Source organism: Barbus barbus (assembly GCF_936440315.1).
Source record: "Barbus barbus genome assembly, chromosome: 23".
Classification (NCBI taxonomy): Eukaryota; Metazoa; Chordata; class Actinopteri; order Cypriniformes; family Cyprinidae; genus Barbus; species Barbus barbus.
The window spans coordinates 12,945,355-12,967,856 of record NC_136751.1 but is presented as its reverse complement, the minus strand read 5'-3'; the positions used below and the strand labels follow the sequence as shown (position 1 = coordinate 12,967,856).

The window sequence follows — 22,502 nt, the reverse complement described above, 5'->3', positions numbered from 1 at the left end:
ATATTATTGATAACTTGATGTTATTGTTAAAGCAATTAAATGGTAACACTTTACATTAAGGTTCCCTTTGTAAAGGGTTATAAAGGTGTTCATAAATGACTAATAACTCATTTAAAAATGCATTGTAAATCATTGATAAGCGGTTATAAATGCATGAATAAAAAAGGTAATTACATGGTTAACATGTTATTAATGTTATTATTTTCAGCGAAACGTACAGCGAACGTAGTTCCAGGCAGGTCTTGAACGCATTACATGTTTGTATCACTTCGTCAAATTATTTGAGTTATATCAAAGGGCCTTACAGCCTAAAACAGCAAAAGAACCAAAACCCACAATGACACTGGCCAAACAAATAAATATAGTAAACAAAAGGATAAAAACTACAGATCATGTCTAACATTGCTGCCAAACACTATTGAGAGACACACAGACTCACATAGGTAATCTCTCTCTCTTTTTCATAACTTAGTTATTAACTGTATTAACTGCATTAGTCTACCATCAACGGCTCAAACCTCCGTTACTAGGTTTAAAATGACGTTTTGGAAGTTGCAACGTAGGCATTGGATGAGATGCGGAAGAAACAATCTTACTCACAATAGCCATTTAAGTAGAAAAAAAAAAAACAGACAAATGCCTTGAAATATATCATCTGATCGATGTCTTGAGGTGTGGTAACCATAGTGTAAGCAGAATAATTGACTTCGGGTCATTGAATTCTGCACACCCGAGGTGTAATAGCCAATTCGCTGCACGTCGTGGCAGCATCACCACCTCGGGTGTGCATTATTTTTTAAGAATTCAACGGCCCTTCGTCAATTGTTCCTTACATATTGCATGGTAGTTGGGACATTGGGTCTGATTGTTTGGCTTTAGGATGAGAGAAATATAGGCAGTATTCATATGTTGAGGTAACGTTCGTGTTTCATAAATTTAACAAATATAGCTTTAAAGAATATGGGTGAGCGGAATGACCAAAACCCTAAATGTCCCTGAATGTCAGCGAAGACCATGACAACTAGATGAGCCCCAGAGACATCCCCAGTGAAGACATCGTCACCTAGACGGCCAGAAGACGTCACCTAGAAGACCACGGGAACCAGATGAGTCCTCTGAACATCTGACTTTGTTGCATCCTGAAATTAAACTGCTGGTTTCATCTGGAAGATTTATATTGCCTGATTGATCCATTATAGATGTATTGATTGATTGACAGTTTTCTGCTTTAGTTGGCTTGCCAAGTATTTGCCAATTTTTTTCTCCAAATGCAAATTGCTGTTGTCTGAGTTTGAGAAATATTTGCTCGTTTTTTGATTTAATACTTCTTGAGTGCCAAGTGATTTTCTCTCAAGTTTTTATTTGAACAATATGAGAGGATTGGAGAGGATTTTAATTTTATTAATTGTTTTGTTTTGTTTTTTGACCATAACAAGCGGACTAAAAGTTGTTTTGCAACCAATTTATTTGCTATGCTCAGTAACGCAAAAGAATGCTAGACATTGCGTAATTGCTTTTATATTGACTTGAATGAAAATAGCCCAACCTAAAAGAACAACTTGTGGATTGACGTGAATGCCAGCAAACAGGAATGCTCAGAATGCTTGTGGATTAAACATCTGCGGCGACGTTCGTCGCCATGGATTGATTTTATCGGGTTACAATATAGGATATGGATTTAATTGCAAACTGTTAGTAGGCTACTGATTTTATGATTTATCATGCTACAGCATTCTAGTCCACACGTTCAACTAGAAGCGACAGCCTAGTGAATAATCTGCATTATGAAAAGGAAAAAAAATATAATTTAAAAAATCTTTAAAGGTTATTCACAATTATGTCTTGCTGCCAAGGTATAGTCTTTACAGTGCTTTGTTATATGGAGCTGTTTGGTAGAGCGCGATCTAAATCATTTGCCTAATAAAGTACTTCAGTGACAGATCAGATGTATGAAGTAGCCTATACAAGTCACACCGTAATTAAAACACGTAATTAAATCCTAGCCGGCACCATTACTTCATATTGATGCACAGCGAATCAAAGACAGAACGCCATAACCCATTTTGAGCATTCCAAACAATGTGAAAGAGGCGTAACTGGTGTTATACGGTGTTCTGCCTTTCTCCGGTTACGGTTAAGACGACCCATTATTTTCTCAGAAAAAAAAACTAAATTGACTCAAGATACTTATGCACATGATAAAGGATGTCTTGAATGTCCCAAAAATATCAATACCTCATTTTTGACCAAAATCGAAGTAACGGTCTTTTGCCTTTACACGGCAGTATATACACACACACACACACATATATATATATATATATATATATATATATATATATATATATATATATATATATATATATATATATATATTCAGTTATACAAGACACTAACACAATTGCTTGTGCAGTTATCTGATGGCATCATCACAAATGCACTTCTGGATCAGGACAGGGCAATAGTCCATAATTGGCCTCCATGACCAGCTCAGAACAGGATGAGAGTTCATAACCAGCCACCTCGGCCGATTCAGAGTAGGACAACAGTTCATAGGCCATGATAGAAGCTAAGGAAGTTTCATTATTGGCTTTCGTGGCTGTGACAGGACAGGATTCAACTGATAACAACAATTAAGAATTTATCTGCAGCCAGCACTATCTCAGATAGAAAGTCAACAAATTATTTGATAAAGTCTGTACGGTGCCCTGGTGGCCTGTATGCAGTAGCCAGTGCAAACATAACAGGAGACTTGCTATTAACGCTTACCACTCTAGATAATGTTATATGAATCATCATTACTTCAAAAGAATTATAATTGAAACCAGACCTCTGAGAAATATTGAACATTTTACTATAAATTGTAGAAACACCTCTCCCTTTACCTTTTGGACACGGCTCATGTTTATAAGAGTAATTTTGGGGGTGGGGGGTTGATGTTTTGATCAGAATGGAAGAGCCCCATGACTATGCCACATTACAGTCACCTTGCTGTGGGGGCTCTGCAACTGGAACCGAACAATGTACATGATTTGCTAAGCTAGTCGCATCCAAAGCCGTATCTAAGGCCCTCACATTCCTACTATTCTTAATTAAAGTGTGGATGTGTGTCTCTGGTTCTAAATATTTCCCTGCATTTATCACATGTGAATCCCTCGCCGCTGACAGAGAATGTTACACTATACATGTAGCAGGCAGTACGAGTGACAATAACAGGAGAAAAAGCTCTCCGCGAATGTTGAGTGATTCCAATTTAGCACAGTTTTTTGGTAAATTTGTGAAAAATGGAGCGAGAGAGAAAAGAAGCTAACGGAATGCTTATGCGCTGCGCTAGTAATTTAGATTAAAAGCAAACACTGCCAAGTTAGTATGATTGATAATATAAGAAATATGGTGATAATTAAATTAAGTATGGTGGTGATTAGCAGTTTAAACAACAGAGCGTGATAATAAGAAATAAATGCTACTAAATTCGTCTAATTCAACAGAAAAACAAAGCTACACAGAGCTACAATCGCCAACAACTCAGCAGCATTGCAGACAGGAAACACAGTCTCCTGTTTGATCACTAGTAAAACAAGTCCAGGTACTGAAATACATGGTACTCGTGGCATGCGCATGAGTATTAATTACACTGTAGGCTATTTATACCATACACTTTAAAACTGAAAGAAAAAAAAAAACTGGTTACACTTTATTTTAAGTGTCCTTGATACAGCGTAATTATATATTTAAGTACTGAGTAATACTAACTACATGTACTTACTATATGGTTATAGTTAGGATTAGGCTTTGTCACAATCAAACACAGGGGAATCAAGGAGACGAGGAGTGATGTAGGCATATAGATTCAGATAGCTATATATATATATATATTAGTAATATTAATGATCATTTATTAAATACACTGGTGCTTACTTAAAATTTGTGTACACTGTATAATGATGCCTATTATAACATCACTTAGACCTGTTTACACTGGCGGGTGACGCTAGGAGGTGATGGTGAGCCGCAGGGAGTTTCACTCATGAATGAAGAAGTCACACTGCCAGTTATTTCCACAAGCAATGAAACTGTCTAATTTCTTGTTGTGTTTATTAATTTTGCAGAGTGTGACGAAATAAAAACTCATATGTGCCACCAAACAACATCGCCTCTTCTGTTTGTGCAACATAATCATGGCGAGCCAGCCAGGAGAAGCTGCTGATTGGATGATGTGAGAGAGACAGCTCCTCCTTGAGACAAACCTAGAAACAACAGAAGACTCATCAGTAAAAAAAATAATAAATAAAGACTGAATTAAATTCAATCCCCTCTTCCTCCTTAAAACAATGGACCAACTTCAAGACTGTGTTAGCTCCAAGCTTCTGATGCTAGAGAAGCCTGAATTGATAGAAGTCTGCCGTCAACTCAAGTGCAGCGAACCAGCGGGTGAAGGTTTCTCAGGCCAAACAAGGCGTGCGCTGATAAGGCTGGCAGAGAAGACGCTAGATGAAATTGAGGAAAGTTTAGAAGAGGAACAGTATGCAGAGAGCCTCAATGAAATTCTGAATTTCATCGGGTCCCTTAAGAAATCAGCCGAGCTCGAAACTTCACCGGTAACCCTGGCTGAAATAGAGAAGCTAAGACAAGAGTATGCAGAACTACAACAGGCACAGGCCAATGCTCGTCGCATGCTAGAGGAACAGATCGGGCTACTGGAGGAAAAATCTCAGAGAAGAAAAGATGAAACGAATGTGAAAGAGCCACCCACACGACATGATTCAATCCCTGAAGTCACTCTGAGGAGGGAATTCCGAGTCTTTGGACAGATTGGAGAGGCTGGCCAAAAGGACAAGTTATCATACACGAGACTTAACAACCAGATCGAATTGGGAGTGAGGAAGGGGTATGCAGAGGCGGAAATCATTGAAGCAGTTATCAGAGCAGTGAGTCCCGGCCTTCCCCTCAGGGAACTCCTTGAAATAAAGCGAGACCTCACACTTTCCACATTAAAGACAATCCTCAGAGGACATTATAATATAGACTCTTCATCAGATCTACTGCACAGGCTCATGAACATCTCGCAGGAGCCCAAGGAGTCTGCTCAAAGTTTCCTGTTCCGAGCCATAGAACTGAGGGAGAAACTACTGTGGGCATCTGGAGATGAGCAGGAGGGAGAACAGTTTAGCCCTGAGCTCATTCAACGGAAGTTTCTCCGCTCTGTGGAAACTGGGCTCTTAAATGATGCAGTGAAATTTCAAGTCAAACCATACCTCAGTGATCCTAAAGTGGCAGATTAAGTGCTAATCGAGAAAATCGGTGAAGCTGCTAATCTGGAATTGGAGAGACAAGCAAAGTTAAAGAAAACAGTGATGCCAAAGCCTTTCAAATTAAGTGAGGTGCAAGCATTAGAATATGTCTGTGGTGCTGAGCGACATGTAAGCAGTGGGGTGGAGACTCAAGGGCAGAGGAAAGACACATTGATGAAAGAGAGCATCCCTGGTAAAGACAAGAAACTGATACAAAGCAAAGACATTGACACTACTAAAGCAATCGAGGACCTCAGAGCAAACATCACGGAATTGACCAAAGTGTTCCGAGAGACAATGGAAGCAACCAGATCACAGTTTCACCCACCCGTGACCCCACTACGAACCGAGAGGAGGTCCAAAGGCTGCCGTTCATGCCAGGAGGCCCAAAGAGGTGAAGAGTGCAGGCACTGCTATCGCTGCGGACAAGATGGACATCTGTCACGGGGCTGTCGACAACAGAGGCCGACATCGGGAAACGGGAGGGGACTGCTGAGCTGGACCCCCCAGTAGTCCATTCTGTCATCGGGTCCCAGACGAGTTCAGAAGTGCGACAGACATCCAGACCTGTATGAAGCAAGCAAGACAGTAAGGAACAGAACATTCAACCTGTTACTCACCCAGATGCGACCACTTCTGTTGACAGCTCACTGTCCCTTGCCACAACTAGGCTCTTTGAACATTATTGGAAAAAGATGCCTGGCACGTTGCCAACTCGATGACATCACAGTGGAAGCCTTATGGGACACAGGAGCCCAAGCCAGTATTATTAATGCAGACTGGAGAAAGCAACACTTACCACACACCACTGTCAGACCTATTGAGGAGCTCCTGGGGCAGGGAACGCTCACCGGATTAGCTGCGAATCAAACAGAAATCCCCTTTGATGACTGGGTGGAAGTGAGTTTCCGATTGGGTGATGATGGCGGCACTGAAGGGACTTTACAAGTACCCATGCTGGTAACGAGTGATGCTAGCGTAACCGAAAATCCTATAGTCGGTTACAATGTAATTGAGGAGATAATTGGCAGGTGGGAGAAACAGAGGCCACAATCTAGCACTGTCCAAAGGGTGGGCAAAGCTTTCTCTATATCAATAAATAAGGCAAGAGCGATGCTTAACCTGCTGAAGACTGTAAATTCTAATGTGACTGTTGGAACGGTGTGAGTTGGTAAACAAAATATCCAACTCAGCGCAGGGCAAATAACCACAGTCTATGCACGAGCACACATGGGGGGACAATTTCAAGAACAAAGCCTGTTATTCACTCCAAGTGAACCATCACCACTACCAGAGGGTTTAATCATGCAGGAAGGTGTAGTCAAAGTCGGTAATGAAAAGACTATGAAAGTGCCAATTGCCATTGCTAATACAGCCAAGCACCCAGTCATACTTACGCCACGACTTATACTAGGCCATCTGGAAGTGATAAAGACAACTTACCCAGTAACTGCAGATTCCTTCCAGAAAAATGAGACTCAGGTGGAGCAGGTGATAGAGCAGCTGACATCCACAGTGCAGACATATGGGGTGAGTGTTAAACCACAACAGCCAGAGAGACCAAGTCATTGGGATCCCCCAATAAAGCTGGAACACTTAACAGAGACACAGCAACAGATTGTGCGACAGTTATAGAGGGAAGAATGCAATGCTTTTGCTTTTGATGATAATGATGTTGGTTGCATCCCCTCACTTAATATGCGCAGTTAAATCGAAAATCTGTACCAGACAGGCACCCCATTCCCAGGATCCAGGATATGCTGGACACCCTGAGTGGCAGTTCCTGGTTTTCAGTCTTGGACCAGGGCAAGGCCTACCACCAAGGATTCCTTGATGCTGAGAGCCGACCCCTAACCGCCTTTATAACACCCTGGGGGCTATTTCAGTGGAACAGGATTCCATTTGGCCTTAGTTCAGCTCCAGCCGAATTCCAGAGAAACATGGAAGCTTGTCTGGAGGATTTGCGTGATGTTACCTGTCAGCCTTATCTGGATGACAATCTTGTTCATATACAATAGTGCCTCCTTCGATGATCACGTGAGCCATATTCACGGAGTCAAACTTAGCCCACACAAGTGTGAACTGTTCCAAAGGAAAGTCCGTTTCCTTGGCTGAATTGTGTCGGAGGATGGATATTCTATGGATCCAGCCGAAATAGCCCCAGTACAGGCCCTGAAGCTCCGAACCCCAGCTACGGTAGGAGATCTGAGGAAAATTATGGGATTCCTTTCTTACTATAGAACATACATACCCAATTTCTCACGCCTGGCAAGACCTCTCTATCAGCTGATCGCAACACCACCACAAAGTCCATCTCCTCCTGAGCCTAAGGGAAAGAGAAAAAGAGTCAGCACAAAGTCAAAAGGGCAGGCATCCCCCAATACACCCATAAACTGGACACAGACTCATCAGGAAGCGCTGAACACCCTGATTGACCACTTAACAGAGCCACCAATTCTTGCATATCCAGACCTGACTCTGCCTCTAGTCCTCCATTGTGATGCATCACAGGACGGTTTGGGTGCAGTCCTTTATCAGAAGCAGAAAGGAAATATGTCAGTTATTGCATATGGGTCAAGAACACTCACGCCACCCGAGAAAAACTATCACATGCATTCGGGAAAATTAGTGGGCAGTCTGTGAACGCTTTAGGGATTACTTGTTTCACGCTCCACATTTTGAAGTGTACACAGACAATAACCCCTTAACGTACATTTTGACGACAGCCAAGCTCAATGCAATGGGGCACCGTTGGGTCGCAGAGCTGGCCGATTTTAATTTCACCATCAAATATCGGCCAGGGAGATGCAATGCAGACGCAGACGGCTTGTCGAGAATGCCACTGGACATTGACCAATACATGAAACTGTTCACAGAGGAGATAAATCAAGATGTGATCAGTGCTACAGTGCAGGGTGTGATGTTACCTTTCAAAGATGATCCCCTGTGGACAAGTGGAATTGACTTACAAGCTGTCCACCTGGTACAAGATGAAATCTCACTCTCCACTAATCAGTGTCTTTCGCAGGAACAGATCAAAGAATCCCAACAGGGAGACCCTGTTATCAGCCGTGTCCTGGAGTACAAAAAGAATAACATTCGCCCGTTCGGTCATACCCTCAAAAAAGAATCGAAGGATGTTAGACTCCTGCTGAAACAGCGGACACGACTGCACTTGAGCGATGACGGAGTTTTGTACAGAAGAGCAGGAAAGAGAAACCAACTTATTCTACCCAGAGAGTACCATCAAATGGTTTACAGGGAGTTGCATCAGGAGATGGGGCATCTTGGAACAGAGAGGACTCTAAGTTTAATACGTGAGTGATTCTATTGGCCCTTTATGCAAAAAGAGACAGAGCACTTTGTGACGCGTGTGTGTGAGTGCCTAAAAAGAAAAAAACCTCAGAAGACAACCAAAGCCCCATTGATGACAATTCAAACTACATACCCTTTCCAACTTGTGTTCATTGACTTTCTTCATCTTGAGAAGTGCAAAAATGGTAACGAATACATACTTGTAGTGATGGACCATTTCACACGTTTTGCCCAGGCTTACGCCACGAGAAATAAGTCTGCAAAAACTGTGGTACAACATGTCTTTGGTGATTTTGCCCTCAAGTTTGGCTTCCCTAAAAAAATCCACCACGACATGGGAAGAGAGTTTGAGAATCACCTGATGGATCAGTTGCAGAAGGTTAGTGGTGTACGTGGGTCTCACACAACCCCGTATCACCCAATGGGCAACGGGCAAGTTGAGAGGTTCAACAGGACGCTCTTGTCCATGCTCAGGACACTGAGTGATCCTAAGAAGGCTGACTGGAAGAACTTGCTGTCCAAAGTGGTCCATGCATACAACTGCACCCGCTCTGAAGCAACTGGGTTCTCTCCATATTACCTGCTATTTGGACGTTCACCCCGGCTCCCCATCGATCTCATGTTCAACCTGCAGTCAAATGAGAAACAGCAGAGTTATGCAGATTATGTGGCAAACTGGCGAACACGGATGCAGGAAGCCTATGAAATTGCATCAAAGACTCCCGAAAAAGAGGCCTTGAGAGGAAAAAAATACTATGACAAGAAAGTCCATGGTGTTGAGCTTTGGCCTGGCAACAGAGTCCTACTCAGGAATCTAAGCGAAAGAGGAGGGCCAGGTAAACTGCGCTCACACTGGGAAGATTGTGTGTACATGGTGATAGGTAGGAAAAACCCTGATGGCCCAGTGTACGAGATCAGACCAGAGAAAGGAGGACAGAGTCGGGTGGTACACAGAAACCTCTTGCTTGCAGCGGCACGACTGATCTTCAACGAGCCCAAAAGAGCGCATGTTACACCTCTCTTCATCTCCTTGCACTGGCTACCAGTGGCAGCTCGCATCCAGTTCAAGTCACTGATGCTTGCGTACAGATCTACCACAGGCTCGGCACCCTCCTACTTCCACTCACTATTACGAACCTACATCCCCTCCAGAAGTTTGAGATCTGCTAGTGAGCGACGCCTTGTGGTACCATCACAGAGAGGCTCAAAATCACTCTCCAGAACATTCTCGTTCACCATTCCTGGCTGGTGGAATAATCTTCCCACCCCTATCCGGAACGCCGGATCTCTGGCAACCTTCAAGCAACAACTGAAAACTCATCTCTTTCGGCAGTACTTGACTTCATCCTAAACTCAAAAAAAAAAAAAAAAAAAAAAACTTTCCCTCTATCTTTCTCTCCACCTACTAGCTTGTACTTATTTGAACAATGACTGAGACTTGGTGTTACGAGCACTTCCTCTGTCTGACTGCCTCTTCAAGATGAATCGCTTTTTGTATTCCCCAATTGTAAGTCGCTTTGGATAAAAGCGTCTGCCAAATGACTAAATGTAAATGTAATGTAAATGCTGCCCTGCGACAGTTTGCCTGTAGAAAAGCCGGGCACAAAAGACTGCCAAACAAAAAAAAAGAAAACACAGTGCTAAGAGCAGAAAAGAGCCAGAACAACAACAAAACCCAGACTCAGACAGTGATGATGACGAGGGATATGAACTGTGCTGTAAATTTCCAACCCGTTCTGAACAAAGGGTAAAGCCCATCGTGCTGAATCCCGAGGCAGAACCATTCCAACCAGCAATAATGAATGATGGCTTACCCGAAAACCTGCCTGATTCTGGGGAAGAAGCGAATCCAGTTGTCACTGAGGCTGAAGAGGAGGATGTTCCACAGGAGGACAGCATTTCTGAAGAGGAGGATCAAGATTCTGTGAGTGAACTGGAGGTGCCACAGTCATCCACTTACCCACAAAGACAGAGACATCAACCGAAGATGTTGACTTATAATGAACTGGGAGAACCGACAGTGGTACGGAGAAATCTAGTTCTGAAGGATATCAGTTTCCAGCCTGCCTGCTGTCAAAATCTGTGGAGGCCATGGACTTTATTAAACAACAGGATAGTAAACTAAAAGATCATAAAATATCACAGAAGAAAAAAGAGATAGAAAGAAGAAATAGAAAGAACACATACCTGTGACTCGAGACCTGTAAAGTAAACAGAAAAAAAAGGTAACAAGACTAAGTGAATAAGTGGCCTATTATTATGGAGTCTGATTACATGGTAAGACTCATCTAATGAAGATGTAACTGTTTACACATTTGCTAACACTGTTGGTAGGAATAATCAGATAAATGGTAAAGTGCAATGGTTACAAAATGTAGCAATTCGTTACTGACCCTTTTATTTTTCTAGAAAATAAGCCATGGCAAAGAAGGGATTACTGATTTTATGCACAGTTAAACCAACTGAAAACTTACCTTTTGTCTTGCAGCAATGAATGGGTCAGCCTGGAAAGAACTGTTCTAAAGTTGTGGTAAAATGTGAAGGAACATTTTTTTTTATTTAGTGGGGGAGGGTGTAGGCATATAGATTCAGATAGCTATATATATATATATATATATTAGTAATATTAATGATCATTTATTAAATATACTGGTGCTTACTTAAAATGTGTGTACAATGTATAATGATGCCTATTATAACATCACTTAGACCTGTTTACACTGGCGGGTGACGCTAGGAGGCGATGGTGAGCCGCAGGGAGTTTCACTCATGAATGAAGTCACACTGCCAGTTATTTCCACAAGCAATGAAACGGTCTAATTTCTTGTTGTGTTTATTAATTTTGCAGAGTGTGACGAAATAAAAACTCATATGTGCCACCAGACAACATCGCCTCTTCTGTGTGTGCAACAGTAACTCAAAATAAACAGTTTTTTAATGATCCACAATCCAACAGGGGTAACACAAGGCAGGGAGAACACACAGGAGCACAACATCAGAGGACTTAAGTACACTAGGTAATTAACAAACACAGGTGGAACAGAATGAACATAATAAACTAATCAGGGAACATAATCAGGCAGAACTGAAACAGGTGGGACTAAATTAACTAAACAAGAACAGGAAAATGAACACAATCAAATATGGGCATACAAGAGGTAAAACTAGGACATGGGGAGCACAAGGACAGAAAACGCAACACAACACAAACATAGGCCTGACAGGCTTAGGGTTACTTGCATGTAATTATGCTTAATTTATTATTATTATTATTATTAATTATAGTAATTACATGTAACGTGTAAGAAGGACACCTTAAACGTGTTACCTAAAAACTTTACTGAAGAGTATCCATGGACATTTTATTCATCAATATATTGTGTGTATATTAATGTTACTTGTCAGTAAAGATTATAACACAACAGTGATAAATGTTTTTTCTCAGTGAACACACACACACGCACACAAATAAACAAATAAAAAATTAAAAATCAAGAGAACATGATGACGATGATGCATTAAGATTTTTAATTTTATCTCAGCAATCTAAAATAGTAGCCCTTACTAATATAACAAATTGAAATATTGTCTAATTGTCTAAATAAATCAATTATCATTGTAATCTTATACATGATTGCATATGACACTGAACATGAAGTAAACACTGCACAGGCTTTGCCTCTGAATGAGAGATCACCTTGCAAAGCAAAGGCATATATGCATTCTGCAACAGTAAAAACATAACTACTGAACACATAATGCTGAAATACATGCGGAAGACTTCCATATCAGCAGAATTTTCCAAAATGAAATAGTTTAAGACAATTATATTGTCTGTTGAGACGAGAGTTGAGGGGATGTTTTTTTGTTGTTGTTGTTTTATTTTTTTTTTATGCAATTGCATGTTTGGAATACATCCTCGGGGAGAACACCATGCTAGCTCCCTGGCCGGATGTACCTTATTAACCATATTAAATATGGTTCATGTTTATATATCTGTTCAACTCTGCCAGAGGTGATTTGTGAGGCAGGAGTGTCTGTTGTTCTGTTGTTTATCTCATTCACAGCCAGCATAAAATTGATAGTTTTAGAAAAATATATATACAACATTGAATGTGTATTCTGCATTGGTATACAGCATACTTTTCTGCAAACAAACAAACAAACAATAATAATAATAATAATAATAATGATAATAATAATAATAACCCTTGATACTGGTAGCCTCTTAATGTAGTCTTTTATTGTGAAGTGTCTTTGAGTCATCAACACTGGCTGATTAAAGTATGCAGTCTGAATAAACAGCTGTTTGAAAAAGGTGTAAATAATAAAATGTACATCATTATCTTGTTATGATTTGCAAGACAAACAGCAGTTTTATATGTTGGTCATGCTCCTTGCATATCGTGTATGACATCCTCCTGCTAGATAACAAAATTAACTGTCATCTTTACCCATGTGCCCCAAACACGTAATAATAATAATAATAATAATAATAGTGTAATATAATAAAAATACAATTATTTAATCTTTTACTCGTATGTATACGACCCCAGTGAATGAATCAGTCAATACTGTCTTCATATTGCCCCCTCCTTTTAATTTCTATTGTATGAAAAAAAAAAAAAGTTTCATGTCAAATTTCTATCTTAGCTAAGGCGAAATTAATCGAAAAGGCAAAGAAAAAGCATTTTAGAATGACAAACATCGTTTTACATTAAATGTGTAAAGGTGGTCTTATAACTGAATGTGAATATGCATTACCATTGGGTCAAAGAAGCTTGGTACAAAAAAAAAAGATTGACAGTAGGAGTTCCACATGCTATTGGTTTGTGTGTTTCCTTGTAAAAAGTTAAGGCCATCCCTTGATCACAGATTGTATGTATATATATATATATATACTGTATGTGGTACCCAGCAGGTCAATTTTTCTATCAGTTATGGTACGAATTTGTGCAACTCTTCTCACATTTTGGCTTCTACTGTATATTTGTGTGCAGAGTCAGTCTAAGAGCAAAGATACATGCATCTATCAGGGAGATGAGGACACCTACAGCTTTTACGAGGATGGAGATGTGGTTTTGGGAGGAATTTTCCCTTTACATTCCAGCACAATACCATTAGTTTCAACTTTCACAACCAAACCTAAGCTGATCAAGTATAAATTGTGAGTCATGGTTTCATCTTTTGAAAGATGTTGTGTAAAAGATTAATACAATAATTAATAATTAAAATCAAATAAGAATGATTAACAGATCTATTTAGTCTCATTTTAACGTCTTTGTTGCATTATTTGTTTTATTGCCGTTATGTAATTAATAATTTATACAGGTGTTTGTGTGTGTGTGTGTGAAATATATTGCAGCTTTACCCCTCGAGCCCTGAGGTGGATGCAGACGATGATCTTTGCTGTGAGAGAAATAAACCAGCGGCAAGACCTTTTGCCAAACCTATCTCTGGGCTACCACATCAGGGACAGTGGTGATGACATACCTGTATCTGTGAAGAGGTCTCTTCTCCTGGTCAATGGACAGCCAGAGAAGGGCAATGGACAAAGCTGTGATGATATACAAAAGCAGCCAAGTCCTGTAATCGTAGGAGAGGCATCATCAGGAGTCTCCATGGCTGTTCTGAGAACTCTAGGCTCCTTCAAAATACCTCTAGTAATACATTATATATTTTAGCATTATATCACTTAACAATTAATATGTCAAATTATTAGATTTAATTATAGTCAAATATTGATTTCTTCCATTGGCAGTGTTATTGCAGTGATACCTGGTTGATTGCATTGCTAATCTTACTGAAATTTTGTGTTTTCATATTTTAGGTGAGCTACTTTGCATCCTGTTCATGTCTCAGTAACAAGAGAGAGTTTCCAGCATTCATGCGGACAATGCCAAGTGATTTTTTTCAGATTAAAGCTTTGGTAAAACTTGTTAATTATTTTCAATGGACATGGGTCGGGGTGATCGGTGTGGATACAGACTATGCTCGGTTTGCCATCCAGCTATTCTTGAAAGAGTCAGAAAGATTTAATATTTGTCCTGCTTATGTCCACATTTATCCTGTTGCACTGACACAAGATGCAGCTGAGGAACTTGTAAACATTTTAAAATCTTCTTCTGCCACAGTCATAATAAACTTCTCTGTGGATTCATATCTGCATGGTGTCCTGAAAGAGTGCAGACGACAAAATGTTACTCATCTTCAGTGGATTGCCAGTGAGGCCTGGGCCACATCAAAAGTCCTCTGGGATGATTTTGGTGATTTGTTAATGGGAACATTAGGGTTTGCCATACGGAGAGCTGATATCCCACATATTGGCAGTTACCTCAGAAGAGTAAATGTTTCTGCTGCTCAGAAGTCACATTTCCTCTCTGAGTTTTGGGAAGAGACTTTCCATTGCCGGCTGAATCGGTCCTTAAATACACATGTACATGGAGAAGCAGAACAGAACTGGCCACCTTGCGATGGCAGTGAGAGTTTGGATGATGTGTACACACTTTATTCAGATGTCTCACAACTCAGAGTCTCCTACAATGTTTATAAGGCTGTGTATCTCATAGCACATGCACTACATGATATGAGCACATGTGAACCGGGAAAAGGCCCCTTTCAGAATGGGACATGTGGGAGTCTGTATCCTATTCTGCCATGGCAGGTGTGTGTTACTCAACATTTTACATTCACTGCCAGTATGCACATACGTGCATTTTAATGGGTTTGCTTTACTTTGCATTATCTTGTCTCCCTAATTCATCTCAGCTCCTGTACTACATGAAGCGAACACATTTCACAACACTAGGGGAAGAGGTCAGATTTGATGATAAAGGTGATCCTATTGCATCCTATGACCTGATGAACTGGCAAAGAGGGTCTGATGGCTCCCTTCAGCTAGTGAGGGTGGGATTCTATGATGCCTCCCTTGAAGACGACAAAGACCTAGTAATAGATGAGCCAGTAATTATGTGGCACAGAGGAGAGAAGGTGTGTGCCACTACACCCATAACCAGATATTATTTTCTATGTTTGCTTTTCCATCAGCTCAACTTACTGTTTATGGCTGAACTAAGTATCCAGTGTTATTGTTTTAAACAAAAAATCCCTCTTGCTTTTATTTTGTATTAAACATTTTGAATATATTTTGTGTATATGTGCATTTTTTTCACCGCATTCATAGATTATCTAGCAACATTTTAGGTTTTCACACTGGCCAATTAATTACATTAATTTGCAAACACTATACATAGAGTGATTATATGTTGGACATTTCTCTATGCAAGGAAAGTATTTGTTGATTTTTTCGCTCTCATTGATTTCAGACTGTGTAGTGTTTTTTTTTTTAGTTTTTTTTTTACTGCTGCTTTTGCTGTGGTCATTAGGCACCAGAATCACTGTGCAGTCAAAGCTGTTTGCCAGGCTCCAGGAAAGCCAGGCAGAAAGGAAAGCCTGTCTGCTGCTTCGACTGTATACCATGTGCTGAAGGAGAGATCAGTAATCAAACAGGTGTGATCCTCATGGCTCCTCAATTAATGGTATTTTGAGAAAAAAGAAAAGGAAAACTAGTGTTTTATTCTCCGCTTTTTCCACAGACTCAATTGATTGTCTGACATGTTCAAAGGAAACATGGCCAAACCAAGCCCAAGACCAGTGCATCCCCAAAACATTAGAGTTTTTGTCCTTTCAGGAGCCCTTAGGAATAATACTATGGGCATTTTCAGCATTTGGAGCCTGTGCAGCATTAGCAGTGATTGCTGTGTTTATAATGTATAGAAAGACTCCAGTCATACGAGGAAACAATATAGAGTTAAGTTTCCTTCTCCTCCTGTTCCTCTGCACTTGCTTTCTGATTGGCCTAACATTTATAGGGAAGCCCACTGACTGGTTATGTCAGATTCGGTATCCAGCCTTTGGAATCAGCTTTACTCTATGTATTTCATGCATCTTGGCAAAAACTGTAGTAGTCTTAATGGCTTTCAAAGCCACCCTCCCTGGCAGTAATGTCATGAAGTGGTTTGGCCCTGCTAAACAAAGATCGAGTGTAATCTTGTGCACTTTTGTGCAAGCACTAATTTGCATTATATGGTTATCAATGAATCCTCCTGTTGCATCAAATAACACTAAGTTCATGAGTGCAACTATGGTTGTTGAATGTAATGTGGGATCTGAAGTTGGATTTTGGTGTGTGCTTGGGTATATCGGTTTCCTATCTTCCTTGTGTTTCTTATTGGCATTTTTGGCCAGAAAATTACCAGACAACTTTAATGAGGCTAAATTCATCACATTTAGCATGCTAATATTTTTTGCTGTGTGGATAACCTTCATTCCAGTTTATGTGAGCTCTCGTGGAAAGTATATGGTTGCTGTCCATGTCTTTGCTATTCTAGCATCTGCCTTTGGTCTCTTGCTGTGTATATTTGCTCCTAAATGTTATATTGTACTTCTGAAACCCGAGAGAAATGACAAAAAGAATATGATGAAGTAATAGTACTCAAATGAAATCAGCTAAAAGGCCAACTCATCAATTAAAAAATAAAAAAATGAATAAATAATAATAATGTCTGGTTATTAAACATATTAATATACACGTTGTTGTTGTTGTTGTTGTTGTTATTATAATTATCATTCCAAATGACATATTTGATACAACGGTTCACAGTTGTTTCTCGAAATATGTACTAAATGCTTTGTATTTAGGATTAAGGGAGAACAATGTTTAAATGATCACAACCAAAAGAGTTTAGTGCAGTGATATAATTGTTGACGTAAAAGCTACCATTTCAAACACAGTCCTGTTAACAAGCAGGCCCTGCTGCTGAAGCATATACAGTATAACTCTTTACCATGCAAATTTTGTATGTTAGAATGACACACAGACATAGAAAATATAACATTAATAATAATAATAACACCTTTTTTTTTTGGTAATGTTTGTTTATTTCCAAATTATGTTGTTAAAACAACTGCATACATCACTTTCCTCACCCACTCACAACACAAGCAAATGTATAATAATAATGGTTAATTTGCTAATACTGGTTCAGGTCTGGGCACTAGATAGCATTTATGATTCAATCTCATGTATCATTCTGATCTTAGCATGTAATTTCTGAATATAGCAAACATTTTATTTTTATTTTATTGAATTACAGACACGTTCACAACCTCTAAGGTCTACTGAGGCATTTAAATCATGCTGTGTTAATAGCTGCCTTTTTGCCTCTATGCTTGCTTGTCAGTTCATAAATACATGGTATTGGCAAATAATAAAGACAAGAAATCACATCTTTTTCATCATTCATCTTTTTTTTTTTCTTTTTTTTTAATCATACATCAGAGACTAGTCTTTTGAAATTTCCCCATCAAGTGTTTTTTAGTATTTCTATCTGGTTTAATGAGAATAATGTAACATTTTGGCACAAATATACATAACAGTAAACCAAAGGCAGATGACAAAATTGCAAAAATCTCTACTGCAACTGTGTACTTGCCAGGTGAACTTATATAAGCAGGTATAAATGTTGCCCAGACAGCACAAAATATAAGCATACTGAACGAGATAAATTTGGCTTCGTTAAAATTATCCGGTAATTTTCTAGCTAAAAATGCCAAAATCGAACAGATTGCTGAAAGAATACCAATATATCCTAAAACTGCATAAAATGCTGCATCTGAGCCTGTGTTGCATTCTAAAATTATCTTTTTATTGTTATACTTCAGAGCTTTACCAGGAAATGGTGGACTTATTATAAGCCATAGAACACAGATGACTATTTGAATTGCAGTGCATGAGAACACAATGACTCTTTGTTGTACTGGCCCAAACTTTCCAGCCAATTTATTTCCTGGTAATGTGGCTCTGAAAGCACTGACAACTACTATGGTTTTCCCCAAAACACAAGAAATGCAGAGAGCAAAAGTAACACCAAATGCTGTATGACATAACATACATGACCACACCGTTGGCTGACCAATGAATGTAAGAGGACAAAGGAAGCAAAAGAACAGTGAAACAAGTAATAGTGAGCTCAGCTCTGAATTTTTAGCTTTCACTATAGGTGTTTCTCTAAAAGCGTATGACGATAATCATAGTTGCTACAGTAAGGCTGGCTCCAAACAGTGATAGAGCAGTCAGAATGATTCCCATAGTTTCTGTATAAGACAGAAACTCTGTCATTTTCATGACACACTTGTCTCGTCTTTCATTTGACCAGTATTCTTCAGGACAAGGAATGCTGCTGTTCCTAAAAAAAAAAAAAAAAAAAAAAAAACATAAATGTTGTGTTAAAGTATTCATTGAGCTAACCATTTCATCCCGCCGGTCACAATACCGTAAATAAGTAAATATGTGCAGTTTCACATGGTTAGTACAAAATGGACGCCAAAACAGTTTCCTGTTTGCACATTAAAAAGATGATGGCTGCATCGACAAAAGGCTAGTAAAGTATGTCATGAAGATATGACAAAGAATTTTGGTGCACATTAACTTTAAGGTGTCTAGCATTACTATATTGATTCACATATACTGCATTCAGTTGTTTTGAGTGTGGTCATAGAATGAGCAAACATCTTGATGGTCACAATAGTCAGTGGGATAACAGTGAATTTAGGTATACAGTAAATCTAGTTGCAGTTGATAGTGAAGGCTGCACTAAAATGTTGCAATGACAAATTATTGCACCAAATTAAAAGTTCAAATGTTACAAGTAAGTTACAATATTGACCTTGTAATACTGGTAGCACTAATATAATAATTTTATGATATACAGTATGTTACAATAAAGTAACCATTTTGAAATATGTTGATGGTTGTATTTTTAATTAATTAATTTATTATTATTATTATTATGTATTTTATCTCAGTATCCCTACCAGTGTTGTATAAGGGTTTTTATGCATAATAGCTGCACTAAGGTACAATATATAACATTAATAAATTAACATCAATTGGTATTTCTATAACTGCAGAAATATGTTAATTCAGTATACACATTATACTGTCGCAATTGTGACCGACCATTAATTGTCTGTTCTCTAACTGAACTAAATGATTTTTATTTATACTATTAAAAATGGCCTCAGCTTAAAGATTGAAAAATTAAAGAAATTAAAAATTGGAAGGTTTTTTTATTTGTTTCAAGGCTTGACAATATGGCAAAAAAAAAAAAAAAAATGATTTTCATAGAATATTTTACCAATTCTCGATTTTGTACAATTTTAACTAGTCAACTTGAAAATATAACTACAACATGATTCAAGCAACTTTTATTTTTTTTTATTAAACCTCTGGTTAAAGAAAATTATATTCTAAGTGCACCACACACGAAGTTGTCATCATGATGTAAATGTTAAACAAATCATTAAATATCTTTGCAGAAAAGATGCATGAACTACAACTACATCTTGCACAAACTTTTCTTATGCATATTATATGTTCAGAAATAAAACAAGAAAAATGCTTTAAAAATTCTCAAGTGATTCACATTCAAAATTACTGAAGGTATCACACCTAGAGTGCTATTATCAACTATAAATGCTCTGTAAAAACAATGAAAAGTAGTTTTCAGCCTGTCACCCTGATGCAAACATGAAATATCAGACATATAGTAGTAGTTCTTCACAGGTTTTTTATTTGATTACGCTGCTTTTCCATTGTTTTTTCTATGTAAACATGGACGCGTTTGACTGTTGCGCTCGCGTCTCTTGCAGTGTCTCGTGCATGAAACAGCTTTCTAAAAATGTGGTGCTCTAGTTATTAAAAGATGTTTAACTCCAATCTTCTTGCATTTTTTCCTATTCCACTGCCCGCCTCGCATCTTTGTCAACACAAAAGCACATTCTGTGTGAATGGCATAGAGAGAATCACAAGAGAGCGGTTAATCATGTGCGCTGACATGCGGTTGGATTGTTCTTCTCTCTTTACTGTTATTGTTAAAGTGTCTAATTCTAGCGTTTGGTAATATTTCTATTCAAAATCGCAGTTCCTCGATTTATAAAAAAATTAATTTGTGGCAAAACATTAAATTCGATAAAATTAATCCATAAAATCTGAACAATCGCCCAGCCATAGCCACAGTGTTTGCTTATTTTTACTTTATTTAAATTTTGTGTAATTTATTTATTTTATTTTACATCAAGGTGTTTGATCCTCCAGGCTTTATTCATTTTGCTCTTATTCGTTCTGTTTCTTTTTCATTTGCTTCCACAGCTTTTTTTTTTTTTTTTTTTTTTTTTTTACTTTTAAACATTTGTAAGTTTGTTATTTTATATTAGGCTTATAACATATGGTGTATTCATTTTGTTAATAAAAGTCCCACGTTTATTGCAGAAAATTTGTTGTTGTAAGTTATCGATAAGCAATTGATGCGGAATTGCGCTATTGAAAGTGAAAGTAAATTGCGCACAGGCATTTATAAGCTATATAAAAGCAAAGGAAAGTCAGGTGGAAGAGAGGGAAAACTCCAACGAACTTTGTAAAACCAAACTGTATTATGCAACTCGCCGACATTGTGTCTGTAGCCAAAATAAAAATGTATTATGCCTCTGCGCAGCGTGCACACTTGGAGCCAGGCATATGACGCAGCCGTGCATTTACCAGGCAACCAATGGCAATGCCCGTTCTAGATGGATTGTAAATTAAACCAATTACATTACCCATTTTCCGAACAAGCGAGGCAGATTAATGGTTTTGTTTTGAAAGAGAAAAAAAAGTATATATAGCTGGACTCGGTCGAGACCAACTAGAACATTTGGCGAGTCCAATGACCAAGTCCAAGACAAGTCTGAGTCCAAATACCAACGAGTCCAAGACAAGTCCGAGACGAAAAACGTCTCGAGTCCGGACTCGAGGAAAAGAACGGAGACGGAGAAATACAGTCCGAGACTGGACTCAAGTACTACAGCCCTACCTTCAGAGGCAGGATGGTGGTACCACTGAAACACTTTCAGCGGCTCCTGGGTCATATGGCATCCACAGCCGCAGTCTCACTTCTTGGATTGCTTCATATGGGACCATTTCAGCAGAGGTTACACTTCCGAGTCCCAAGATGGGCATGGCACCGCGGTACAGTTCGCGTGACAATCACACCAATGCTTTGCTGCTCATTCAGCCCATGGAAGGACCTTGTCTTTCTATGGGTCACGGATCCCTTAGGACAAATCTTGGCATGTCATAGTTACGTTGGATGCCTCCAGTGCGGGCTGGTGAGCTACATGCAACGAGCAGGCAGCCTCAGGGTTCTGGACAGGGCCTCGACTGCTTTGGCACATCAACTGACTCGAGTTGCTGGCAGTGCTACTAGCCTTGCGGCAGTCTGGCCGCTGCTGCTTGGCTAGCACGTGTTGGTCCGCATGGTCAACATTGCAACCGTTTCGTACTCAACTCACAGGGTTGTCTACGATCACGTCGCAGGTCACAACTCGCCCGCCATCTCCTCCTCTGGAGTCAGACGCAGCGCAAGTCGCTGCACGCCGTCCACATCATGGGGGAGCTCAGTCGTGCAGCCGATTTGCTCTCACGACAGCTCACGATCCCCGGAAAATGGTAACTGCATCCCAAGACAATCCGGCTATTCTGGAGTTGATTCGGAGAAGCTCAGGTAAACCTGGTTGCCTCCCACGGGTCCTCTCACGGTCAGTTGAATGACTCCATGACCGAGGCTACCCTCGGCACGGACGCACTGGACTTTACTTAAGTTTGCGCTTCCCCCAGTGAGCCTTCTCGCACAGATACCGTATAAGGTCAGCAAGGACGAGGAACAGGTCCTGCTGGTTGCGCCGTATTGGCCCACCCGGACCTGGTTTTGGGAACTCATGCGCCTCGTGACAGCCTTTCCTGGCACGACCATGTGGCACCCGCGTCCAGATCTTGGAACCTCCATGTCTGGTTCCTGG

The 22,502-nt window shown here is 39.6% G+C and overlaps 1 protein-coding gene across 1 annotated transcript; it reads left to right on the top strand.

The window, feature by feature from the left end:
- Positions 1–13,546: 13,546 nt before the first annotated feature.
- LOC306843137 (extracellular calcium-sensing receptor-like) lies at positions 13,547–17,094 on the top strand (the record flags this gene model as incomplete). The annotated part of the gene is made up of 6 exons (XM_079374430.1): positions 13,547–13,773; positions 13,972–14,269; positions 14,437–15,270; positions 15,375–15,596; positions 15,992–16,115; positions 16,202–17,094. The coding sequence occupies 6 exons, from the start codon at positions 13,547–13,549 to the stop codon at positions 17,092–17,094; spliced, it is 2,598 nt and encodes an 865-aa protein (XP_079230556.1).
- Between the last annotated feature and the right edge of the window lie 5,408 nt (positions 17,095–22,502).